This window comes from Chelonus insularis, unplaced genomic scaffold (assembly GCF_013357705.1).
Source record: "Chelonus insularis isolate UGA/USDA-ARS -01 unplaced genomic scaffold, ASM1335770v1 contig_24_pilon, whole genome shotgun sequence".
Classification (NCBI taxonomy): domain Eukaryota; kingdom Metazoa; phylum Arthropoda; class Insecta; order Hymenoptera; family Braconidae; genus Chelonus; species Chelonus insularis.
Window position 1 is genome coordinate 263,324 of NW_023276446.1, and position 26,863 is coordinate 290,186.

Here is a 26,863-nt window from a genome sequence, read left to right on the forward strand (position 1 = left end):
TTCAGTAAGTATGTTTTACTGTGAATAAATCATACACAATTTTCATTTCCTTAAATGATTCTCTTCATGATTAAAGAAAATTAAAACAGGAGCTATGAATAAATTAAATAATTATCAGTATTAAGTTTATTGAGATAATATACATAAAACATTCTCAAATTGTGTTAGAAACGTATTACTTTTTTAAAGAAACATTTTGTTTAAAAAAAATCCAATCATGAAAAAGTATTTGACCAGAATTCAGTTGTGAAGACTTTCCTTCAAATGCTTTTTTTTTAATATTTCTAATTCGAGTTTTTTCTTTTGCAACTCTGTCTTATATATTTCCATTTCTATAGCATTTCGTTTTTCAATAGTTTTTTTCATTAAATCGACTAATTCCATCTTCGGAAGTAGAGGATTGTTTTTTTGATCGACTGATGTATTTAATTTGACATCTTTTAAAGTACTTAGCTTGAAATTTCCCATTTTTGACGTACTTAGCATTGACCTTACTATTTTTGAAGTACTGGTAACAACATCATTCAACAGTTGACTCAGTGGTTTTTTCAATTTCTTTGAGGACCACGTGTTCCATTTATCGATATTTTAATTCGATACTAAGTACTGTAAAATATGTTGAATATAAAATAATTATTACTTTCTAAATAACATAATATACGTACTTGGAAAACATCTTGCCGATTAGGGTCAGCATTTTCTTCTATTTGTCCAGCATCAAAATCGTATGGATTCTCCAACCCATCAATAGAATTTCAAATCATTCTGAGACAAGCTTCATCGACCTGATTGAGTTTACATAAAACATCGACTGAACCACCACCTACAACAATTATAACATTACATTAGTTATCAAATTTATCAATTAATAAGCAACCTAAAATTATGTTATCATTTTTTACCTGTCTTTCTTGTTTGTTTTTTTAATTCTGCGTACTTCTTCTTGGTGTGTGCTTTTATATTCAACCATTGTACACTTTTTCCGATGTTGAATTCTGCTGTGAGATCCTTCCAAGTTTTACACTTTTCATTATTGAAGACAGCATCAGTTCTTTTATTTTCTATTACGTTTTTACGATTTTCTACCAGTGCAATTTATTCATTTTTTCTTCTACTGTAAAAGTTGGTGTCTGACGAAAAGTTCAAATCCTGATTAATAATTGTACATTACATTAATGAAAAATAAATAATTTTTGTATTGTTAGTTTATAAAAAAAATGATTTTAAAGGAACAAAAATAATAATATCTATTGTATAGTATAGTTATATCTATTGTTGCAAAGCTATTGTATCGGTATTCTCGCATAAGTAACAGTTCAATGTTGCTGAATAGATGGTGTAACGGTGCATTTCCCTCATTACTTGTTTCATTTTTTTAAAATTGGTAACACACATTAATCGGCCGATTAGTTCATCGACCATGGTCGAACGTGCCCTTAGGTAACAAGGATCGATAAGCGTGTTTTGGTATCGTTTTTCATCCGAATTTATCTTCTTACCACAAAAAGAATAGTTTAAAAAAGGAAATTTTAATTCGCTCTAGAAGTTTTTTGTTTATACGGATTTGTTGTTTACATATACATCTGATATGAAATTTATTAGTAATTTTGTCCGAAAATATCATGCAGATGGTGAGAGATTCGATCCTGGCATCCTCGGCTTTACAGTCTAGTACGCTGTTGATTGCGCTATTCTAAAACATGGAAACATGACTTCCGCCTAATCTATTTGAGTTTGTCATAAGATCCTATCAGAATTTGTGAGTAAGTGACACCGTTCGATGTTCTGTTTGGTTCTATATGATTCTATCAGAATGAATGTCATCAGATTAAATAAGAAGTTATTGGTAAATAATTTTCATCAATATATCGACTTGTTTCATAAGAAACTCTAGGATCGTTTCTTATACGAACGATTATGAATTCATCGAGCATAAAAATGTGACTTAGAAAATATTTTCTCATCATGATAGTCTCTACTAGGATTATGCTTTTCAGTCGATACAATACTCAGAACGAAAGAAAAGTTATTTACTATTGGATGTTGGAGGAGTTTAACCTATTAAATAAGGCTGAATTCTTTTGCGACATTTAGAAATGAAGATAAATGTTCTAAGTCGGATTATCTTCTTGAATCGATCGATTTCTTGTTCAAATCTCTACTCTCATATCCTATGGAACTCTTTTTTTTCTATTAAATCGCTAACTATTTTTTAGAATCAGCACAATCCCATTCAGTTATGTCTATCGAAAAGTCTAATGTCCTTCATTGAAATAGAATCAGACGAAGAATCGAACGACATCTCTTATTTATCAATTCTTATAGGATCTTATTCGAAATGGTCTAGTAGTTTCTTATGAATCAATTCAGAAATTGAGAAATATTGTTTGCTTATTGCTTTTTATAAAGTCTTATAGTATTCCTCCTTGCAAAATCTTATAACACTGTATAGAAGGAAAAGTCATCACTTTTACCAATAGATTTTTATTGCATCTTGTGATATCCTTTTGATACATTCTTATGAAATTTATTCAGTGATTAAAAAATATTATTTACTAATAATTTCTTATTGAAATTTATCAAATTGTTATTATTCATCCGTACATATACTTATAAAATAAACCACAAGTTTTTTTTACTCTTATAAACTCTGATTAATTCTTATTGAATGGTTATAAGACCATTTTTGGTCTTCTTATAGACCTAATAAGTTCTTATTCATTCTTATAAATTGTGTATTAGAATCTATCGCAAATTATAAGTTTTTATCGGTTTGTTTCATCAGGGATATTAATAACTCCATGGAATAACGAAATAAAAAAGTAAATTTTATATTCACACAATTAATTTTTGTAGGCTGAAAAATCTGTGAGCAAAAAGCGTTGACTTAATTAATTACTAAATTGTGCACATTTAGAGAAATAAGAGGCTCTTCAATTATATGAAATATCAAGTTTTTATCAAGAGGACTTAGAGACATTCGAAAAAAAACATTTGTATGCAAATATAAACATCAACTCACCTTAGATGTTCCATCTAAATGTACCCTTTTTCGGGATACTTTAGCATTTGAGGATCGTAGAAAGCTATTCCAATACATCCGTCTGCATTACTAAATGATCTTTTATGAATATTATTTCCATCTTTTCAACTTTCGAGGAAATTAAGAAGTTCAGTACAACAAGTAGGAATTGGTAGTCGGCGTCGACGACGTTCACGGTTGACTGTTTGTTAAGCTGGTACAGGTTTCATTGCTCTTGCAACATTTGGAAAGCAAATAAGAAAAGTAATAATCAGTATTCTTCAAGAAAATAGTTATTTATTTTCAATAAGGTAATTATTAACTCGATAAAAACGTCGGAATCAACGTCCAGGGGCATCAACTTATACTTATGCACGTGTTTTATGAGCTCCCGAATTGCTGGTATATGGATCCCAATGGTCTGCCTCGAATGATTATGGGTTCTTTATGAAGTCATCCTTCTTCCTTCTACCAGAAGAAATACATTGTGCACCTGACAATGTGAAAGCTGGCACTACAGATAAATTTTTGACCTCGATAACGACAATCTTCATAGAATATCTAATTTTCATATTCGTATCTATAGGTAAGTAGATAAGCAGGGCCGGTTCTGGATCACTCTGCAATACCGGCCAAGTCAAAAAAGTGGGTTCTGATCCGCACTAATTACCGACCGCGATAACTTTGACGATAAGTTACCGACTGCGATAAGTTATCGACACTGATAAATTATTGGCAGCGATTTTTTTTTTTACCAACCTCGATAAATTATCTTCAATGATAATACCGATTTTTTACCAACCGCGATTAAAATTTCACTATCAGCAAAAATAACTGATTTTTTTTCAAAGTTTTGTCAATGTATTGATATTCTCTCAAAATTTGCGCTACCAACTATCAGATTTTTTTTTGGAAATAAATGAATGAAAACAGTAATCTTTTTCGTGTACACAATTTATTTATAGCAAAAAAAAAAATTTGATTAATACATGAATAATATAATCATAATTATATAATATGTATATTTTTTACAATATTTTATGTTAGTTTTCTCATTTGCGCACTTAAAGGTTTATACTCTATTATTCGATCATGTAAGATCAAACAATAGGCTGATGTGTTAGCAGGAAAAGCTTTTGATGATTCAAATTCCAGTCGAACATCAACTGGTCCTGATTTTAAGGATTCATTTTGTTTAGAACAATCAATTACAACGAGTGGTGCTATATCTATAAATTTTTTTTTCGTGAGTAGAGGTTCTGCTTCTTTATCATAATATGATGTTTGGAAATCTCTATACATATCATATAATAAGGCAAATTGATTGTGACTTATGTCAAGATTCATGTTGCCATATGGATAGCATCGTGAATTGAGGAAAAGTTTTACATCCCTTAAATCACAATGATCGAAATGACTTGCATCTTTTGTAGCATCATTTTTGCGTGCAGTTTGAAATCCTAATATAACATAGCGGGGCTTTTCCAATTGAGTTGATGTTTTTACGACCCATACGTGTTTGGTTGTGTTCGGCAGCATTGGATATTCATATAATTCCCATGATCTGAAACTCACTGGAATCGGTGGGTCTTTTGCAATGTAACTTAACAATTCTACCTTTTTCATGTCTGCAACAGTGATATAAGGAATGATCCATTCAATTTTTATAAGCGTGATCGTCTCTTCAGGTTCCGCTGTAGCTTGTACAATTGCATTAAGATCGGTATTTGAACGAGTAAGTATTAATTCATGTTTGGCATTGACAATTATGCGATGATAATCTTCAGCAAATCCCAATAGCATATGTAACGGTATCGAAACATCAAAGTATCCATTATCATTAAATAATCTTTCATTATCAGTTACCCAACCTGCATTATCTAAATAATTTTTTTGACCTGGATGAAGAGATAGATATCCCTTCATGAGACTTGTAAGACCAACATTTTTATTTCGATCAATCTCAACACCATTCAATTCATATCGTATTTCTTCAAATAAATAGCATACGGCCATATTAACGAATCTTGATGTTGCTGCTACTGCATTTCCGTTAGATTTTGTAAATTTCCCCATAATATGAAGGGAACTTTTGCTTGGCAACAGACATAAATCTTGATGTTGAACTGAGATATGTATCTCATCATTATTATTATATGTTGTAGATGCATATGGTTGATGAGCATGCACCTCAATGTGTGCAATAGACTCATCAAATATGACACCTTTGCTTATTGCTAATTTTTCTTCTTCCATGGTAAAAGACATGCAAGACAACACACTTCCACTTTAATTTTGTTGCACTTTTGCGTATTTTTAGTCCCAGACTTTGTAGGAATAATCGATTTTGATAAGTTAATCGTTTGAATTTTCTTCGATGACTGATGGGATTCAGGCATGATATGTTAGTTTTATAGCTTCCCCCTACTATTGGTTTATAAACAATCCCCATTACGTGACTGATTTCAAATGTAAACGTATTGTTACAGTTTCACCACGTAAATTAACCAATTGACCGTCTTGATCAACAATGCGCAGTTGTAAATTATGTATTGTCTGTACGGTGATTGGAAGATAAATGACGTTTGATGGAACTTCAATGATCTTATATCCTGGTGGAACTGATGGGAAAAATTCGTGAATCGTATGTACCAACTGATTATTCATGTATGCTCCTGTAGTAATATTACATTCAATCCTTAATGCATTAATTTTCAAGATAGATACTGGTAAATCTGATGTGTGAGTCAATTTTGGAAAAATAACTCGTGGACTAAAGCCCAACAAACTACCAATAGAATCATGCGGTTTGAAATTTATTGTTGCATTTTCACTGTAAACTTCACTGTGTAGTTCATTATTATTGGGCTTAATAGAAATTGATAATTGAGTATCAGCTTTCTTCAAATAATTTTCAATGTCTTCAATTTCATAGCTTCCTGTGGGTATTTTAATACTTTTATCTTCACCATTGAGTGTATAATAAAATTTATTATTGCCGTTATCAATATTTGGAATGGAATTGAAGGTTAACAATTCCACAAGTCCTAGGGTATATTTTTTAGATGATGATAATTCAATTGGCGGAAAATAAAACGCTTCTAGAATGGACGTTTGTCCAGACAATGTTAACGTGAGTGAATCATCCATGACTGATGCTTATTGGAAAGTGCATATTACTTTTATACTTTTCTACGTAAAAATTTTAAACACAAGTGTCCGCAATTATCTGTACTGTAATCTTGATGTTTTTCATGATTGTACAGTATTTTATCAACATTAAGATATTTCATAAGCTCATGTGGTGGCTGCAAATTGCCAAAACTGTCATAATATATAACTTTATTACCACGTTTTTTATATGCCACCCAATGAGTTCCAGGTCCAGTTTTATCATCGAGATTAATAATTGCTGATTCATTTTTCCACGGTGAAGATTTTGGAAGATCATTTCGCATAAAAACACCACGAAAAAAGGGTATTTTCATGATTTTTGCATATTTTTGAAGTTCAATATCAGTCAGTGCACGATGGGGTAAATTTAAAAGTTTTTTTTTACCGGTTTCAAATACAATCCTAATCCTCTCTTGTGCGGTTTTAGACGTAGACCTTTACCCAAAGCTATTGCTTCCATTTTCTCGTTATGTCGTTTAGCTTCTTCTAATTGACGTTTGGCGTCTCTAGCATCATTAATTGCTTTCGCAATGCCAGCAGCGCCACCTGCTACAGCACCAACTGCACTTAAACCTGCAAATAGAGGTATAAGAGGTAAAATACCTCCCACTTTTGGCGGCATTGGTATAATACGTGGAACTTTGATTTTTTTCTTTCCACCAGCATCGCGAACAGTCTTTCGTGCAGCAGCTAATGCAGATTTAATAGGATCTGAACTGGAATTTAACATAAGCTTTGCTGAATTAACAACTTTTCGCAAATGTTTAACTCCCTTGTCCTTTTTGTTTTTTTCTTTCAAACCCATTCCCAATTTTGATTTAACTTTCATGACGTTGGAAATTCCTAAAGCAGCAATTCGTTCAGCAATATCTGCGTCTCTCGCAAAAACACGTTTCATAGATTTTTCAGCAAGTATTCTATCAGCTGCGTTTCTAGCTTCAATGTTATCTCGATTTTGCGAATATGCAATATCGTGTTCTTTACAAGCAGCATCCAATGGATTGATTCCTGGATCTCCACGTGCTAATCTCTCCTTCAATTTAGTTCCTGGACCACAATAATGATATCCTGGTATATGAAGTTCAAATGGCAATTTGTTTATAAGTGTGTTAACAATACCAGCACCTCGTTTTTTGATACGTCTTTGCACTATCATTGTTCAAGAACGACTAACTCGACACCTATAAAAGATGTGAATTTATAGCTAGAATGTCATTCTACATCAAGATGAAGTTCAATCAACAAGACATTAAGTTGCCTGTAATTAACTTTGACCTATCACGAGACACAAATATCAAACGTCACGGACAACTTTTACCAAATAGTGTCCGTGGTGTTATTTGTGGTCCATCAAATTGTGGAAAGACAAATACTCTTTTAGCACTTATTGTACATCCAAATGGCCTACGATTTGAAAATATTTATTTGTATTCAAAATCATTTAACCAACCTAAATATCAGTTTTTAAAAAAAATAATTGAACCAATTGAAGGTATTAAATTTTATGCTTTTAATGAGCATGAGGAAGTGGTAAAACCGGATGAAGCAAAACCCAACTCAATTATGATTTTCGATGACGTAGCATGCGAAAAACAAGATAATATGCGAACCTATTTTTGTATGGGACGACATAGAGATATTGACTGCTTCTATCTTTGTCAAACTTATGCACGAATTCCTAAACATTTGGTGCGTGACAATACAAACTTTCTTGTACTTTTCAGGCAAGATGACATGAATCTAAAACACATTTACGATGATCATGTAAATACTGACATGACTTATTCTCATTTTCGAGATATATGTTCAATGTGCTGGAATAATGATAAATATGGCTTCTTGGTAATTGATAAAGACAGTGATCTTAATAATGGGCGATATAGAAGAGGATTTGATTGCTTTATAAGTATAAATTCACCGTGAATACATTAAATTGTACATTATGTATGTGATTGTCAAAGTGTCAACATGAAAACTACGAAGCTGCAACAAGAAAAAAAAATATTGCATCAAATAGCAAAAGTTAGTGATGCAATACGCCAAAAGCATAAGTTGATTAAACTTGGAAGAGATATGACTCAACAAACCATGAGTGAAATATTTAAACCTATGGTGACTCCTCTTAAACAATTAGCTGATAAAACACTTATTAAAGAGGAACCTCAAGAAATAAAAATAAAAAAAGAAGAACCTAAAGAAGAGCCTAAAGAAGAAGTTGAAAGCAAACAAGAAAGCCTTACACCTGATTATGAAATAACTGATGATGATTCTTATACAACAGCAACAATTACCCATCAAAGTACTCCTATTAAAGACATACCTGTAGTAAGGTATTTGAAGATGTTCGATTCTAAGCTCTTGTCCAAAGAATTAGATACAAAGTATGGCATACGAAAGTTAAAAGGTAATCGACTGATGATGGGTGATTCTGAAGTCAGGTTCGACAATAATTTTATTTATATTGGTGATAGAAAATACAATACTACTTCTGGTCTATTGGAATTATTATTTATGAATTCACCTGATCAATCAAAAATAACAAAAGAAGATGAAAACACTTATGGCAGAATTATCAGTATGACAAACGCCTATCGAAAGCATTATCTTCCTGACAGAAGTATCAGAGTAGATAAGAATTTAAAAAAATTCACCGACATAATCAGTAAATATATACCAAAAAGTGGAGAAAGTTTACCACAATATATGATTAAACATAAACAAAATCATCCTACCGATTATATTTATTGGGATGATCCCAATGAACTTGTAGATCGACTTCGTTTACTTATTGCATCTCAAACTGCTGGAAATTTCAGTCATACTAACGAAATTTTATCAATTTTAGAGGAATTGCGTGAAGCTGAAATCATTTATTAATCTGATGTATTCTACACAGCTACTCATTCTTTGAAGAACTTTTGAAGTGAGAGGTTTAAAAATGAGTGTTGACGTTTTTGGACGACAATTAGCGAAAGATATTGTGAAAAGTGCTGTTCGTGGGCCTCCTGGTGAAGGATTCAAATTAACTGTGGATCAACAGTTTGACATGGATAATAAGAGATTGTGTAATCTCGCTGAACCAGTAGATTTGAATGATGCAACATCATTAGGAGTAATTGAAAAAAAGATTACAATTTTAAAAAAATTTATTGAAATAGAATTACGTCTGTTACGCGAAACTGTAGCAAATTTAAGAAGAATTGTTGAAGAAAATAGAGAAAGAATCAAAATCATTAATGTTCAAGTAGAGCAACATATTGAATCATCACAAGAACATCGTAAACGTCTGAAAGAAGAATTGAATGAAACAATTGAACTGCATGAGTCAGATCGATTACGTTTACTGGAAAAAGCAAATCGTAAACAAGCTGAAAGTATTAAACAATTGGAAGAAAATATTCGGAAATATCTTGATCAGCAGCATCATGAACAAGGAGAAAAAAATAATAACTGAAGAGCTGCATAGACCGGTCAGAAGAAATTATCAACGACGACATGTTGATATACGTGGGCTTGATGAAACTTGGCAAGCTGATCTAGTTGACATGACAGCATATAAATCTTATAATAAAGGTCATCAGTATTTATTGACTATTATTGATATTTTTTCAAAATACGCTTGGGCTGTGCCCACAAAATCTAAAAATGGTAAAGATGTAGCCCATGCAATGAAATCGATTCTATCACAAAAAAGAGTGCCAAAATTTTTGCATGTTGATAGAGGAAAAGAATTTTACAATAAAGAATTTGAAGCACTTATGAAACAATATAATATCAAAATGTATTCCACATTTAGTAATCTTAAGGCATCTATATGTGAACGATTTAATCGCACGTTAAAAAGTCAAATGTGGAAACAATTTACGTTGCGAGGTAATTACCAGTGGATAGACATCTTACCAAAATTGATGACATCATATAACAATAGCAAACATAGAACCATCAAAATAAAACCGATTGATGTTACTTCAGCCAATGAGAAACAATTACGTCATACTATCTACAAAATAAACTTGACTTAAGTTCAACAAAAATAAAAAAGACTAAATTTAAGGTTGGGGACAAAGTACGCATAAGTAAATATAAGCATGTCTTTGAGAAGGGATACACCCCTAATTGGACAACTGAAATCTTTAATGTAAGTCAAGTATTGAATACTGATCCAGTAACCTACAAGCTTGTCGACTATCAAGATCAACCGATTGAAGGAGGTTTTTATCAAGAAGAATTGACTAAGGTTCAATACCCTGATATTTATTTGGTAGAAAAAGTTCTGAAAAAACGTGGTAATCAAGCTTTTGTCAAGTGGTTAGGATTCGATAAAACACACAATAGCTGGATTAACATAAAAGATTTATAATGTCTCTAACTGATGAGTTAGAAACAATGACTGCCAAAATGTCTTTAGCTGAAGAGCTAGAAACAATGGCTGACAAAATGTATAGTGATGCTCAAAAATTACCACGTTATACAAAAGATAAAGCTGCTAATATTAAATGGATATCTTTAACTCATAAAGAACAACAACAAATTAAAAGAGAAAAAAAAATAATTAAACGTCTTGATAAAATGAATAAACGAATGTTAAAAGAAATTAAAAAAAATAAGACCAATAAGAATGAAGATGATTTTGTCATATTATTTGTAGAAGATGAGTTCAATACAAACTAATGTAAATAATTTATAATATTTTTTTTTATTGAATAAATTTTTTTTTTCTTACAAATTATTTTTTTTTTTAACATAAACCTCATATTTAAAATAATTTATTTACACTATTTAATATAAATTATAACCCCAAGGAAGTGTATCAGTTGTTTGTGCTAGAAGAACTCTTTTATTGTCTTCCCAACTTAATGCTAATTTTTGTCTACTAATTGTATGTACTTCATGTTTCTTGCTGACTATATGATATTCCGTTTTACATAATTGTTCATGATTAAGTAAGCATTTTTTGTAATCATCAAATGTTATAGATTTTATTGTTGCAGTTTTGACACCCTTTGCTTTACTATATTTGTCTTTTTTATTTTGAACTTTAAATGTGTACATTTTTGCTTTTAGACCAATGAATTCCGTCATTATTTCACCTTTATTTTCATCTTTCATAAGGCCTACAATTTTTTTATTAACTAATGGAATATTAAAACGGTTATTTGGTGGATAGTCTGAGGTGTCAAATTTATGTATATTATCTTTGATGCAATCATAAATATCAGCATTGAGAAATTGATAAATTAAACTATCTGTATCTGTGTATAATAATTTTACCTGATTGTCTGTAAATTGTCTTTTAATTAAATTGTAATGGAAGTCATAAATAAACATTTTTGAAAGATCTAAAACTACAAATCCTACGTATATCGGCTTATTGAAATATATATTTTTTCGCTTCAATTCTATTATTACCATGTCATTGTCAAAAATTATACTATTGTGGAATTTTGGAGAGGCAATGAGATTTTTTGCACCATACCGACCTTCCCACTGTGTAACTAACTTTACATCTTTATACTTCCGAACGTTTTCCATTGTTTTTCCGTAAACTGCATTATTCATTAATTTATATGAATTCTTTTCAAAATCATTTTTAGATTTTTTTCGTAAATCTGTATTCAGATCTACATACTTCTTCATCCATGGTGATTGATTAAATTTAAGGCTCTATGGATTTTGGTTACAATCATTCCTAAATCGAGACATTGTTTTAAATTTCTGTAGTGAATCACATATTCAAGTTTAGGTAATAATGTCGTCATAAGTTTGCTGCTATTGCTGTTTGGAGGTTTACGGTGTTCAGGACACAATGGCAAATCTTTATGATGCTCGTGTAAGATTTTTGGATACTCTAAATCAACCTCGAAAATGTAACCAACTGGAGAATCATTGGAGATATTTTTAATTATTTCACAGATATTAGAAATATTGATGTCATCTTTCACCCATTCAAATGATCCAGTTGGTAGGTACTCACTCATTGCTGCTCCATACAAATTATTTACATCAAAATACATGAGATATGATATATTTTCATTGGGGTTATAATCATTACACATATACGGGTTATTTGCTTTTGCATATCTATTTGAACACTGTGCCACTCCTCCTCTAATACCTTTTTCTATGAAATTAAGCATTTCCACATTGTCCAAGAGTTCGAGTTCAATTTCTGTATATTTCAACATAGCATCAAAAGCTAATCCAGGTGCAGTGTAGTAATGTAACGGATCAAGCTCATAAGTAGAGATACAACTTTGTCTAAAATTTTGAAAAATGTCTGCTAACAGAAGAACGTCTGTTTTTAAATATAAATCTGAATATTCACCGAGGGTGTTTAGTTGAAATTGATCCCAAACGTGGCGTGCATGTTGGTAATCGTCATCGGAAATGGCCGAATCGTTGAGTTTCGAATAGAATTTTGTTTTGTCAGGTAGTTGTCGTTCGTCAAGTTTTTCCCAACTGTCAATACATTCATATGGGAAAACACCTTTACGAGTTACTAACTGAAATTTATCTGGCTCGGGATAGAAACTTTTGGTAATTGATTTTGCGTTATTATCCAAAAATGATGCAAGTTTCTCAATACTATTGCTCATGAATCGGAAAGAATCAATAAATCGTAATTTAACAAATATTTCTTTTTTTCTTTTTTCGTGGGAAATTTTCTGATCAACTGTTTTTGTAAATGCTATGTATTTTTCTTTATTGACAGGTAATAATTCCATATAACCTTTAAATGATGCAGCTAATGATTTAATAAAAAAATGTGAGTCATATCCTGAGAGGTTATGAAAAATGACTGGAATTATGCATGAATTTTGATAATTTAAATTACAATTAACATGAGCAGCGCCTCGATAATTGCCTGTAAAGTGACAGTGATCATGTACTTTCGTTTCATCATGTAAAAATGATTTATTACAATGTGACAGATTTTTGCATTATGAAAATCGTTTAACTGTTGGGATGTTAATGGTTTCATTGGTACTGCGTTTTCTAGGTAAGTTTTGACAGTTTCAGCTATTTTTTTCAACTCAGTCATGAACCAGTTTATACAATTAACGTCACGTTTAAGATTAAATCGACATTTTGAATTGTCATATGTACAGTGCATATAATAGGCTACACTACATGGAATATGCTTTTGATTACCTTCATTATCAGGTTCAAGAATACTCTCAAGATCGGCATAGATAGCAAATGGCACAGGCTGTTTAAAATGAAAATTTTTAAATTTTATTTTAACACCTTTTTCCGGAAGTGAAATTCGCGTATCATTCATATTGATACAATCTTTTTGATGATTTTTATATGATTTTTCTATCTTAAAGTGATTTAAACATCTATCACATAAGAATAGTTTGTGTGCATTTTTAGAAATTTGATTTCCAACTAATCTTGAAAGATCCTTTATCAGACAAAAATGAAAAACTGGATTAATATTATTATTTTCATCACCTACTTCTACTCTACTTTGTACCATTAACAGGTGAATACATGGCTCATCTACTTCATAATATTTACTTAAATATAACGGAATAATTTCACAATTATTATCTAAACCATACGTACAGTCATCTAAACCATACACATTTATTGGTAAATCGTTGAGTTTTTCAAATTTTGGAACATCATGTAAGGTTGTGGGACAGTTGATACCCTCACATTTTAACACACTTTTGTAATCAGGATATGAACTTGTTCTTGTTGAATTTACAAAAACAGGATAAAGAGCTGCAGTAACAGCCCAAAAGAAACAACATTGATCGTTGTTTTTAATATTTAGTATTGCTTTTTTTTGTTGTATAAATTTTGGTAGAGGTATAAATGTAGATTGTCCAGCTAATAGAGGTTGATAACGATTAATATTGACTTACAGATATTCAATTTCTACAAGTGACCAACCAGAATCTCGTTCTTGAAAATCCTCGACTTTTGTTAGTAGTTTGTCAACAACATTTTCCAGAAAATGTTTTTTTATGTCTGTTGACGGCAAAATTGCTTCATTTTTAACATTAAAGTACTTAATTTCTACAACTGTTCCATCATTTGTTTGATTACTGAATTTACAAGCAAGGACAAAGTTCACTTTTAAATTTCCCTCACTTGTTACTATATCTGTCAACTTTTCGGTAATCAGCTTTTCAGCGTCCAATAAGAAGTCTCGTAAATTTAAATGTTGCAAGTTAATGACAACACCAGTGCGAATTCGATTTTGGAAAATATTTTCTAAATCTTTCCATCGAATCAATTGTTCTGTTGATTGAAGGCTTCCTCCAACGATTGAATGATTTATAAACTTTTCATGTAATGTTGCGAGTGCTGCAATTATCGATTGAATTCGTTGTTTTTCACCAACCGATAAACCACTCGATTGCAAATGTCTGTTTAATGTAGTAATATTGTCACTACTAATTCGCACCCACTTATCAATGATTTCACTAGATTCATGATTCAAAGATGGTAGAAGAGTATAAGCCTCCTCCATCATTTTAATTAAATCAGAATAATAGTTTAATGCACTCATTTCTTTCGACTATACTAGACAAACTTCAGAATTACAATGATGAAAAAGCGTGTTTGAAAAGATTTATATAGGATTTTGGATGACCTTGTAATGTGGTGCCATAATCCGAAAAAATTTCTTGAAAGTTCGAGAATATCAATTACCAAATTTAACCGTCATTAAATAACGATTTTCTTAAAATGTAGAGAGGGGAAATATTTAAATCAAAAGAACAATAATTTCAAATATTTATTGTATTCATTATTTTTGTAACATGAAAATTTTTTTTTAGATTACATTGATTATCGTAAGATTTACATTTCATCAATTGTATCCATTATATTTTTTTTGTTTGACATGTAAAATTTTAGATTACATTTCATCATCAACTATGAATTCAAAAGAATTGTTAGCTCCACCATGGTACAACAATGATAATCTGTTGTCAACGGCCAACTCAACCAATTTTTCAAATTCTTTATGATTTTCCAAAATTTTCACCGTTCTTGGAGGTAAAAATATCATGTAGCTATTTTTAACTGTTGCCACAACTTTTGTTCCATACACAGTTTCAAGTTCTTTTAAACCAGTAATTTTATACGTTTTAGACGGTTTTAATGTATCCATCTTTTTGGTTGGTAAGTACGTCTCACACTTGGCAATTTTATTTACTCTTGATAGATCCATTTTTACTGTTTTGAATTATGTATAACAATGTATTTCTCACAGTTTCAATTGATCAGTGATTTTAAACATGAGTCGCATGGGTATAAATACAATTCATCCCCTCCAAAACAAAGATTCCAAAATGTTTCAATTTTTGATGCAATCATAAATTAAAACATGCATAAAAAAACGTTTGCATAATGTTTCATCATCATCCCCCGCTGAAAACTTCCAGAACATGTCAAGGCTGTGAATCAGCCCTGAGATCATTTAAATTCTTGCTTGATTTTCCAAGAAAAAATCGAATGCATAATGTTGCATCATCATTCTCGCTGAAAATTTCTAGAATATGTCAAGGCTGTGAATCATCCCTGAGATCATTTAAATTTTTGCTTGATTTTTCAAGAAAAAATCTTGAGGGGTTGGCATGATGTTTCATCATCGTTCTTGCTGAAAATTTCAGACTATCGAAAATTACATATAATGAAAAAAAATATAATTTTATAGACAATCGTTGTAGTGATCAAACAATAAAATTAGATATTATAATTTTAAAGTGGGGATAAACATATAAATAGATGATTTACCAAAAAAACTTCTCAGTTGGGTTTTACATTTTGGCATGTATACAAATTTTTGAGCACATCATGGAAATGATATTGGATGTTCAAGGTTTCAAGCAGCCAAATAATCAGTTTTTAGTGAAAGAATTGGCGACTATTACAATCCAAGATAATAGTGATGGTATGGAAGACATTTCAGTGATAATTTTTAAACCGCCATATCAGTGGGAATATTTACCTGAAAAATATAAATGCATAAATTCGTGGTTGATACGTAATTATCATGGCATTCCATGGAAATCTGGAACAATACCATATGATAAACTTCCATACATTCTTCGTGTACTTGTTAAAGATCGAGACCGTATTTACGTGAAAGGAGATGAAAAGAAAAAATGGTTAGAAAGTTTAATTGACAACTCAAAAGTTGTAATTAATTTGGATGAGCTTGGATGTCCTTCGCTACATGTTCTGGATATGAATCATCTAAGAGATTGTGGGGTGCATAATGGAGAAAATAAAAAATGTGCAGAAAAGAATGTAAAAATTCTAAAAGCATGGTATATGGTGAATTTTCATGAAAAAACCCCATTTGAGAAGTCATTCAAATTGTATTGTTTATTAAAAAATATAACAAAAATGTCAAGTGAAGATATTGCTTGTCTTCCAAAGTATTTTTTCTTGAAGATTGTTCCAGAATACATCGACGATATTTGGGATAAATTACCGGAACATTTACAACTCGATAGAGATATCTTATTGCATCGTAAATGTTACAAACATTACATGTCATTAGATCATACAAGAACATTGAGAATTAATTGTATTGATTGTAAAAAAGAAAAATTCATTCATTCAAATACATAAAATAAAAATGTATAATTTTTATTTCTTAAATAAAAATTCTTTCTCAAGATAAAAATCTTATTATTATTGTTAAAGAAGTCATTTAACGTAAATAATTATAAATCATAGTTCAGAAAATATAAAATGAAAAAGATAATAATTTTTCGTTTCAATAATTTTTTTACATTTAAAATACGTTTAGTTATGATTACTCATACAGTAAATAAAATATTTCAATTGATTATTCATAATATGTATTCTGTCTTACTTCAATAAGTAACAGAGAATGAGAGCATAAACAAAGTGAAAAAGAGATAAGGGTGAGGAAAATATGATGCAGTCGACCGACTGAGTCAAACGTTAACGTTTCTAAATGAAATGAAATAAGTCGATTATTTTTCGACACATGGCCCTTTCAACTCTTGCATGAATCACAGCTTCTTAGCGGAGAATAAAAGTATAGACAAAGTGAGGAAGCGGTGGCGGAGCGAGGAAAAGAAGATAGCAGAGGCATGAGCGACAAAGAAAACGCGTTTAATTAAAAATCCAATCGAAAAAATATGTGTCTAAAATTATTTATCTATAGTAGAGATCGTTTACAAACTATTTTAATAATTAAAAAGAAAAAAAATGTCATTTATAAATTTTTTTTAGTGAGAATTTTTTCTTGTTGTCAAATTCTTTTCTTTATCTGTAATTTGATGCTGAGTGATGTGATCAAGGCCTCTCTATATAGATTTAAATCAATATCGTTCAATGATTTTTTCACCATTGGCCTCTTTGAAAAATATAAACATTTAGCCATGGTGTATGATGCATAGGACAAAATATTTAGTTCATTTTCGACAGTCAAACTGATCAAACCATACCAAGTAAGTAGTGACTTTTGCTTCATTCAAGTATAAAAAGTGTGTTTTTTTTTTAATTTTTATGCATTAATATAATTATTTATTGAGTGTAATTGTGAATTTTATAAATTGTTAAATGATAATTTATCAAGTGGGAGAATTTTTCTTTTTTTAAGTTTGAAAACAATCTATCATAATCGTTATTACTTTTTAGAAAAAGATGTGCACTTTTATTTTTCCGGAGGCCTGGTTCGACCTACCGATCACCCTCCTAGAAATTATTATTCTAATGACACTTGAAGATCATTGGGAAGAGACGGGAGGGATAGAAGGCGCTACCCTTACACTTTGTGGCGTAACGGCTACCTGCCTAACGTTCCCCGGTAACGTCATATGGTTCCGGATAGAAGGAGACATCTCCGTCGTGCCACCACCTCTAAGCCAAGAAATCATCACTGTCGAAGACAGTGATAGTGAGGTAGAAGTTCTACCTCCTTCTCCAGCGACTGTGTCATCGGAGGATAGTGAGGTAGAATTTCTACCTCCTTCACCTCCAACAATTGATGACGATGATAATTATGATGATGATTCCACTGACTATGATGATGGTTATGATACTGTAAGTCTTGTTTTATGATTAGTTTTTCTAGTTTTACTTATATGAAAAAGTTATTAAAGCAAATAATTTTGATTCTTACAGGTAGATTAATGCTACTTGGGAACCATCATTCAAGGGATCATTATTTTTTTATAAAAAAGAAAAAATATATTATAATTTTTTTTTAATATTGACTTGAAAGAGAAATTGTTTTTACTCTAAAACGTTTTCCCAATCATCTAACATCCTTGAGACACATCATCGCCATTTTTTTTTCTACGGTTATTTTTTTTTGCTGATAATTATAATATTATCGCTGAAGATAATTTATCACCAATCAGGATCGGTAAAAAAAAAATCGCTGCCGATAATTTATCAGTGTCGATAACTTATCGCGGTCGGTAACTTATCGTCAAAGTTATCGCGGTCGGTAATTAGTGCGGATCAGAACCCACTTTTTTTGACTTGGCCGGTATTGCAGAGTGATCCAGAACCGGCCCTGCTTATCTACTTAGGTACCTATGCATTCGACATTATTCTGATAAACTGAAAAGATAATAATTTATTTACTACACTTGAAACGTAATCTGAAAAGATTCTAACAATCTAACATGATTATCATCTATTCCATACACTTGTTACACATTCTGAATAGTTTCTAACTGGATTCTTACTAACGTAAAAGATCAATATCCAGTAAATTAACCATTTACTTATTTAGACTAAATACTGACCATTCAGCATGATTATCATACTTACTATACACTTTTTACTCTTTAATCAACCATTTAGAAGCAATAAACCGTCTCAGTTGCGGATGGGGTCTTGACCATCGTTGTCTTAGTTGTGGACAGGGTTCATCGAGGTTGTGATCATTGTCTTGGATGTCATCTTCGCCTACCAGTACAAAACTCTGAAAATGGAAAGGAATAGGTACAAGAAGTGATGCTTATTGGTTTAAACATTACTTGCCAATTTCTACAATTTTGTAAAAACATCTTACTTTCTGTAATATACCCCTTCCCCTAAGTTTTTAAAGGCAGAATCAACTTACCAATCTCGACAATTTTGTAGAAACATCTTATTCTTTGGATGCCAATTTTCATTAAATTCATCTGTAAGGTGGAACATACTATTTTGTTGGCGGAACTAATTTCTAGTACTACTCTGATACGAGACTATTTCCTTATTGGCCCCATCTGTAATAGAGACTATTTTGGTCGAGACCCCGTCCGCAATTGAGACATTTTATTGCACCATTTTCAGTCCTCGTCCGCAATCGAGGCGCAGCTTCTCATATTATCTTGGACAAAGAGATAAGCAGACAGACAGGCAAAAATGAAAAATGGTAATTTACGTATCAACAACATGCGATTATCCGTCTAGGGTTAATCTGAGACAGTTTCTTTAAAATCACAGACAAACACTCTAATTGTATGTACATATATAATTTATTATGTATGCGCTTAGACAGAGTATTAATTTTTGTTCTGTTGATTCTTGCATTTGAAAAACAAGAAATATTTTTTTTAATCTCTAATTCTGATAGCAAACAATCGATATGCGTATTGCACAGCATTAACTACCTTAGAGACCATCTGTTATTTAGTTATGCCTGGCTTAAATAATTTATGAAGGAACCAGAAAAGTACTAATCGAATATTTAACACATGTGGGTGTATAAATTCATAAAAGAAACATTTCAAATGTGTTAACATTTTAATTTTCTGTGCGTTATTCCAAATTTCGAAGGGAGTCTTAAATATTACCAAAGGGTTATTGTTAACGAACCTTACAGTGAACAATCAGGGAGTTTCCACACTCAAACCTATGCGATATTGTAGTAGTAGTTTCATAAAAGCAACTGAATTCGTTGTAGCAAGAAAAAAGTTTCTTATTGAAAAAAGAAGAAATAGAGGTACTAAATATGATAAATGTTGGAAGAATGATTATTAACGATTGTACATTGACTTCAACACCTAGTTACTGCTAATAAATAAATTGCAAGTAAAATCACCAAATGTCTTTTGATATGACTTCCTTTTCATATTTTCTATTTTTCTATGCAATATCCTTCTATCTTTTTTTTTTGTTTATTTTTTTTATTTTTGTTTCAATTATCTTCGGATTGATATTCGATTATTAAAATGTATTTATTTAATTTTAATATTATTATAAATGAATTAAAAAAGAGGTCTATCATGAGAAACAGATTTTATTAACTACCTAATGGGAAGCTATAATAGTGGGTCTGATTTTGCGAATCCCAAATTTCGACATATCTTCACGTTTCAAGATCTCGATAGTCGAATACGACCGTTTTCCAGTAGATGCTGTGTGTGTGTAGGTGCGTAGGGCCATACGTGCGTTTGGAATTATTTTTATGCTCGATTATTTCGAAAAAAAAATGATATCGACGTGGGACCAACTGCATTCGACTCAACTTAAAACTGATTAGGTTTTCAGCAAAATCACCCCAGCTTTTTTGTAGAATCAAAAAACCGGAAAAAAGCTAAATCAGAGCACTGATATTTTTTGATTTGGCTTAATTGTAGTGTGAATACTTGCAAGTCTTTGCTCCCAATTATAAAAATAGAGACTAAATTGAGCAAAGTCGAATGAAATCCGTTTAATAAAATCTTTTAACAAAATAAGTCTTGTTCATTTTTCTTTTTTTTTGAAGAGTAATATTCGTTATATCTTCAATTAATGGTTCGCAGCTTTCCAAAATCATAAGAAAAGTACAATTGTTATGTAATGAAGCTTGTATGTAGAATATGCAGATTTTAAAAATAAATATTTACAAATTTAGATTGCATTCTTATGAGTATCGTTTGAAAGTATTATAAAATACATATTAATACGTCTTTGTAAAATACATTTTTTTATATACTTTATGGAATTTTAAATCATTCGAAGTTACGATGAATACGATTAATACCAATTTTAACCATTGCGTATAGCTTGTATTAAAGCAGATAGATTTTCTTCTTCCATTGCAGTCCTACATTTTGTAACAGTACTCATTGAAGTTCGGCCAACTGTAATAGTAAGAACAATTAACAGTTACATTGGTGCCTACCTATTTTTAGTTACAATTCAGTACCTCGGAATTTTGATGCATTGCGGATTACAAAATTCAATTCTTTAAGCGTTGCTGAAAATTCTTTAAAGTTATTTAGCCGAATTTCGTTTGTTCTTAACAAATCATGATTTAGCTTGTTGAGTTGTGAAAATCGCTTTTTCATACTGTCGATATCATTAAGAATTCGACTATCTTCAATTCTTATTAGAATATTTTTTAAAAACATGGAAATACCAGCTACTTCAGCTTGAAGTTTGATATCAGCATCTTTAAAATCTAGAATAAATGCAACTGATTTAGCATTAAAATGACAATTAATCAATTAATTTATTCAAATTTTTTCTTCGTAGATATAGTTAACTAATCATATTCAAAGAGTGAAATTTTAACAGAAAAAAATACCTTTAACTTTCAAAAACTTTCGAGCTAATTTTTGTTCTTCATTTATAAATCTAGCTTGAGAGTTAAGTTCAAAAATACCAAGATACGTCGCCAATGATTGAATTATTTCACCAGCAAATTGTAAATTTTCTGTTTGAATACTGGCTCTTCCAGAAGAATTAGCACGAATACAATGAATTTCATTATTCCTCACATCACGGAACCAAGCCTCAATAAAATTTGTTTTTGAGTTATCTTCGATTATTTTCAATTCTTCTGTGAGTAAGAAATTTTGATCTAACCATAGTGCTACACGTTTTATTCGTTCGGAAATCTAAAAAATTTCATATATTTATGTATAATTAAGAACAAGTCTATATTGATATCAGAAGAATTTTTATCGATTTATAATGTGATTATCGAACTACAAATATATATACAGTCAGACTCCTCTAATTTCCGAAATTCGAGAAACATGATTTTCGAAATTAGACTAGGTACAACTGGCCAATTGAGGACGGACTCGTAGTGGTATGTCGTAAGGCCTCGGGCTTGTGACATGTATCCCTGTGCCTGTTCTAGGTGCAGGTATACGCGTCTCGGGAAACGCCACCGCAAAGAGAGTAGAGTTATAATTTCGCAGAGTTATGCCCTAGTAGGCGAGGTACTCAATTTCCGTCCTTCAGACGGGGGAAGCGAGGCAATCCTTCTAGGATTATAAATAAAGAACTACATGATAAACAGTAACTGCTGTATAGTAGTTAGTGTATAGTGACTGTAGAAGCACAAGGTACGTGAATTTGTATAAATGTTTTCCTTTTTTTTACGATCACCTGTTCGTTCGATATATTATTTTGATTCAATAATATATAGCATGTACGAAAAATTAATAACGTTCGAAACATAATTTATTCATTACGGGATTGAAGATTAGCATGAGATATTAAAAAAAACTCTATTTTCAACTCAGAAGCATTGAAATAAGTAATATTGAATAAATAGTCTTGCTCAATATATGATATGTGACGACTCATTCAGAACTGGCTGTTTGTAAGCCTGACAAAAATCGATCTTCGAAAATACCTTTTCACCATTCTAAGGATTACGTATCTATCTTTAAATGAGGATTAACAGTTACTCTTCAATTTTCGCAAATCCTGACCTATTCAGTAATCGATTACTGAATTGATTATTTGAATCTCGAGCTCAGCTGATAACCCATCAGCGCCCTCATAACATGTACCATCCGAAGGCCGTAAACGTTGTCGACTGTCAGGGAGCGTGACATCCGTCCCCAATAAGATGTCAGTCAAAGGCATTTTTACAATCTTTTAAATTTAAATCTTTAAATGTATAATCTTACTGATTGTTAATCAAATTCTGTGATGCCCAGATTTTTTATCTAATGATCATTTTAAAAATAAGCTTTATTCTTTTAATCTTTTAAAATTGGTTTTTTTTTATTTTCAATCATTTAATATTCAATCAAATTATAAAAATTTTTCTTTTTTTTAATGTTTATCATTTCGTTGAACAGTCAACTTAAGAAATTAGGACTGGTAAGTTATCTTGCGTCGGTATAGTAGAAAAAAATTCAAAATGCTTATACAGAGAAAAGTCTTCTTTCTGGCTCATGTAATGTCATGTAATTCCTACTACATAAATAAGTATATTTAGGCTTATAATCTAATGATAATAACATTTTTATCTCAATGTTAACGTAATAACGTAATCCAAGTGAAAAAAATTTGAAAACTGAATTATTAAAAAGTTGAAAAACTTCAAAAATAATGTCTGTCAGTATTATTCTCTCCTTTAATAAACATAAACAATTTTCGTGCAACGAAAAAAAAAGTTTTATTACTTAAGTTTTTATAGAAATAAATCAATATTTTTCATGAATACCTTAATTTACCTGAATTTAAATATAAATATAATATGAATATAAATTTATTAACAAATTTTAATATAAATCACTACTCAATTCAATTATTTTAAAATAAAATAATCAGGGTCAATTAAAGAATTCAAAAATCATTCCTGAAGTTATAAGTATAACTTTTATTTATATTTAAGAAAATTTACATTTGCGTGTATCTCTCTAACTTTGGTTATCTACACTTCCAAATTATGAGCCACGTTGTCTCAGCTCCCGTCGAATATTTGTGCGTTCAACTACTGCCTACAAATATTCTGACAATGTCATCCTATATATAAATTGATATTATAACAAATGTGTTTTAATATTTACCCAAAAAATTACTTTTTTGTGTTGAAACTAATTGTCGTGTGAACTAAATTGAGTAATAATAAAAATTTAATAGGATCTTAATTTTATTTCTCTTCAATATATAATTTATTTGTGTGAAAATTTATTTTGTTTTTAAAAAAATATGTCATTAATGAAAAAAGAGTTTGAAATAAAAATTATATTGAAAAAAAACCTGTTTAAAAAATTTCATTACACGATGGAAGAAACTAACTTTATTAGAAAAGTTAAACCAAGCGTAAATTAATGATACAAATAATATATTTTATTTTATTTATAATTACGATAATACTAGAAGACTGTGTTACTGATAGTCAATTAAAACACAAACTAACTGAAGAAATAGCAAGTAATTCAGTAACTCAAATAATTGATGAAACAAAAAAAGGAAATATATTGAAGAAAAATTCAATTTAAAAGTAAAGTATTTTTTTATTATTTTGAATTGTGTAATTGATATTGTAAAGAAATTAACTCAATATAACTTGATGTGGTATATCTCTAACGATAAAAAATATCGATATAAGTAATTGGTTTTGAAGAAAATTATGCTCCATTTCAAGAAGATCAATCTAATATTTATTTTTGGTAAGTAAAGTTGCTATTAAACAGTTCAAAATTCAAAATCATATAAGCATTTTGAATTTTTGATTGAAAACAGTGTAATTACTGTCATCTATCAGAAAACAGTGACACTAGTTGAATTTTTTTTCTACTATACCGACGCAAGATAACTTACCAGTCCTAATTTCTTAAGTTGACTGTTCAACGAAATGATAAACATTAAAAAAAGAAAAATTTTTATAATTTGATTGAATATTAAATGATTGAAAATAAAAAAAAACCAATTTTAAAAGATTAAAAGAATAAAGCTTATTTTTAAAATGATCATTAGATAAAAAATCTGGGCATCACAGAATTTGATTAACAATCAGTAAGATTATACATTTAAAGATTTAAATTTAAAAGATTGTAAAAATGCCTTTGACTGACATCTTATTGGGGACGGATGTCACGCTCCCGACTGTCAGGAGAAGACTTATTTGTTGTTGCACATCGATTGTCGATCAGTTGCTGAGAGACATTCATTTGATGCGTGACTGTTACTCATCTAACGTGCTCATTCAATGACGCCGACTTTTTTTCTTATTTTTGTGCTCACGAATTCAACTCAGTAACTCATAGAATTCATAATTAAAACTCATTGCATTAATTATCACTCAGTATTCATAAAGCAGCATTCAATAGAACTCAAGTGAACAATGCGACCTTACAACCCACGTTCTCGTGTACTCAATTCATTCATTGGACTCACTGTATTTTTTTGGTGTTCATTAGTGTTCATTCAACATAAATTATTATTGTATCTGTGATAATACTTTTGTTAGTGTTGTCTTTTAATTAATAAAGGATTAATTTTTCTAATTAACTATTTTATACCTTCGATCGAATCACCTCAGAAACCCTGTATTTATCGTTCACTCGACATACCTTTACAATATTTTTTAAAAACAACCGCTATAAGTGTTGCCCAGTCAAAACTGTCTGCTGGAAATAAAGTATTTTTTTTTAATTGACGAACAATTTCAGCCTTTACTTTGTCTTTAATCGCATAAGACAATTATCTAGGTTACATAAATACTGATTTAGCAGTTTCTTTCAAATTCAACTTCATTGTTTTCTGACAGACAAACAAACGGGAACATTCAAAGACGGTCAAATCAGTTCTTGTTGTCCAGAATCATCAGTTTTGTGTCAGTGTGCCTCACGGGCAGTCACATGTACAGCACACTATAGGACAACTCAACTGTACTTGTATACCTGTCACTACAGGCTGGTTTCTTGGGTGATTCTTATAATTTTAGTGTACAGACAACTTATTAATTTAATCAGTACATCATTATAAGTGTAGATTCAAGTGTTGTTTGGTGAATAAAAAAACACAATAAAGCATTTCAGTGACTCAACAATTATTCTAAACCTAGACCTTCTCGAACTCAACCTTTTTCGTTCTTAATATAGTCCACAAACATTATTTTTCTCATTCAGCTGACTCGAAATCAGAATACCTTGTTTCTTGTGACTTTTAATCACATGAGTATTGTTCATTGCGTTTCTATAAACACACATCTCAATTTCATCTTTAGCAAAAGCTTCAAGAGCAATATCCATTTCAACGGCTCTTTTAAAAAAACGGTTTACTTCTCTCAATAACCACTTTTTAATATCATCACTTCTTAAGTCCCATACTAGCTGATCTTTCAGACAACTGTCTAATTGATTTTAAAAATTACAAGTTACATACACTCGGCTTTATTAATGCCTGGTGTATTCTTGGAGAGCAATTACCGACCGCGGGTATTATTTTTTTTAAATTGAGTTTCTAATCTTTTTTTCTAAGTTTTTTAAGCTTGTGCTGAACTCAAAAAACTATGAAATTTGTGATTACAGTTGAAAGGTCTGCCGTCAATAATAATAATCAACGAAAATTTTTTACGAAATAAATAATTTATAAATTTCTATTATCATGTTTGCTCGGCCATCTCAATACCGAGACATGCAAGATAAATAACTAACTACTCTTTTTTTAACGAATTTCTGTTAATTGTTGTTAATGACGACATAACTTTATACCCTACTGATATGAAAAAAATTATACTATGTACTGAAACATCATATTTTTAATGTTATTTTAATTTTTATACTTTTTCCAATTTAGCTGAAGTTAAAATTTCTAGTTCGGAAACTCAATGTAAAAGAAAAATCATACCTGCGGTTGGTAATTGCTCTCCAAGGATACACCAGGCATTAATGAAGCCGAGTGTACGTACTTTTTAAACTTGCCCATAGCCTTTGATGTCTTTATTTTTATCTTCGAGTCAGAACGAGGGAGAACGTCTTACGT

The 26,863-nt window shown here is 30.6% G+C and overlaps 2 protein-coding genes and 1 long non-coding RNA gene across 3 annotated transcripts in view; all 3 read right to left on the minus strand.

Moving 5' to 3' along the window:
- Window positions 1–240: 240 nt before the first annotated feature.
- LOC118064721 (uncharacterized) lies at window positions 241–1,211 on the minus strand. Its single transcript, XR_004690080.1, has 3 exons — window positions 903–1,211; window positions 666–823; window positions 241–606 (listed from the first exon to the last, which is right to left on the minus strand). It is a non-coding gene; the product is annotated as an uncharacterized lncRNA (long non-coding RNA).
- A 12,894-nt stretch (window positions 1,212–14,105) lies between these two features.
- On the minus strand, window positions 14,106–14,865 carry LOC118064765 (uncharacterized; the record flags this gene model as incomplete). The annotated part of the gene is made up of 1 exon (XM_035079615.1): window positions 14,106–14,865. A coding segment is annotated over exon 1 (618 nt), but the record flags the coding sequence as incomplete, so codon positions are not given.
- A 6,304-nt stretch (window positions 14,866–21,169) lies between these two features.
- The window catches only part of LOC118064750 (Bardet-Biedl syndrome 2 protein homolog), a 100,827-nt gene continuing 95,133 nt past the window's right edge, over window positions 21,170–26,863 (minus strand). The window contains exons 8-10 of the mRNA XM_035079591.1: window positions 21,711–22,023; window positions 21,330–21,584; window positions 21,170–21,264 (exon numbers count right to left, since the gene is read on the minus strand). Coding sequence (XP_034935482.1) covers window positions 21,170–21,264; window positions 21,330–21,584; window positions 21,711–22,023 — 663 coding nt within the window. The remainder of the gene's footprint in view (window positions 21,265–21,329; window positions 21,585–21,710; window positions 22,024–26,863) is intronic.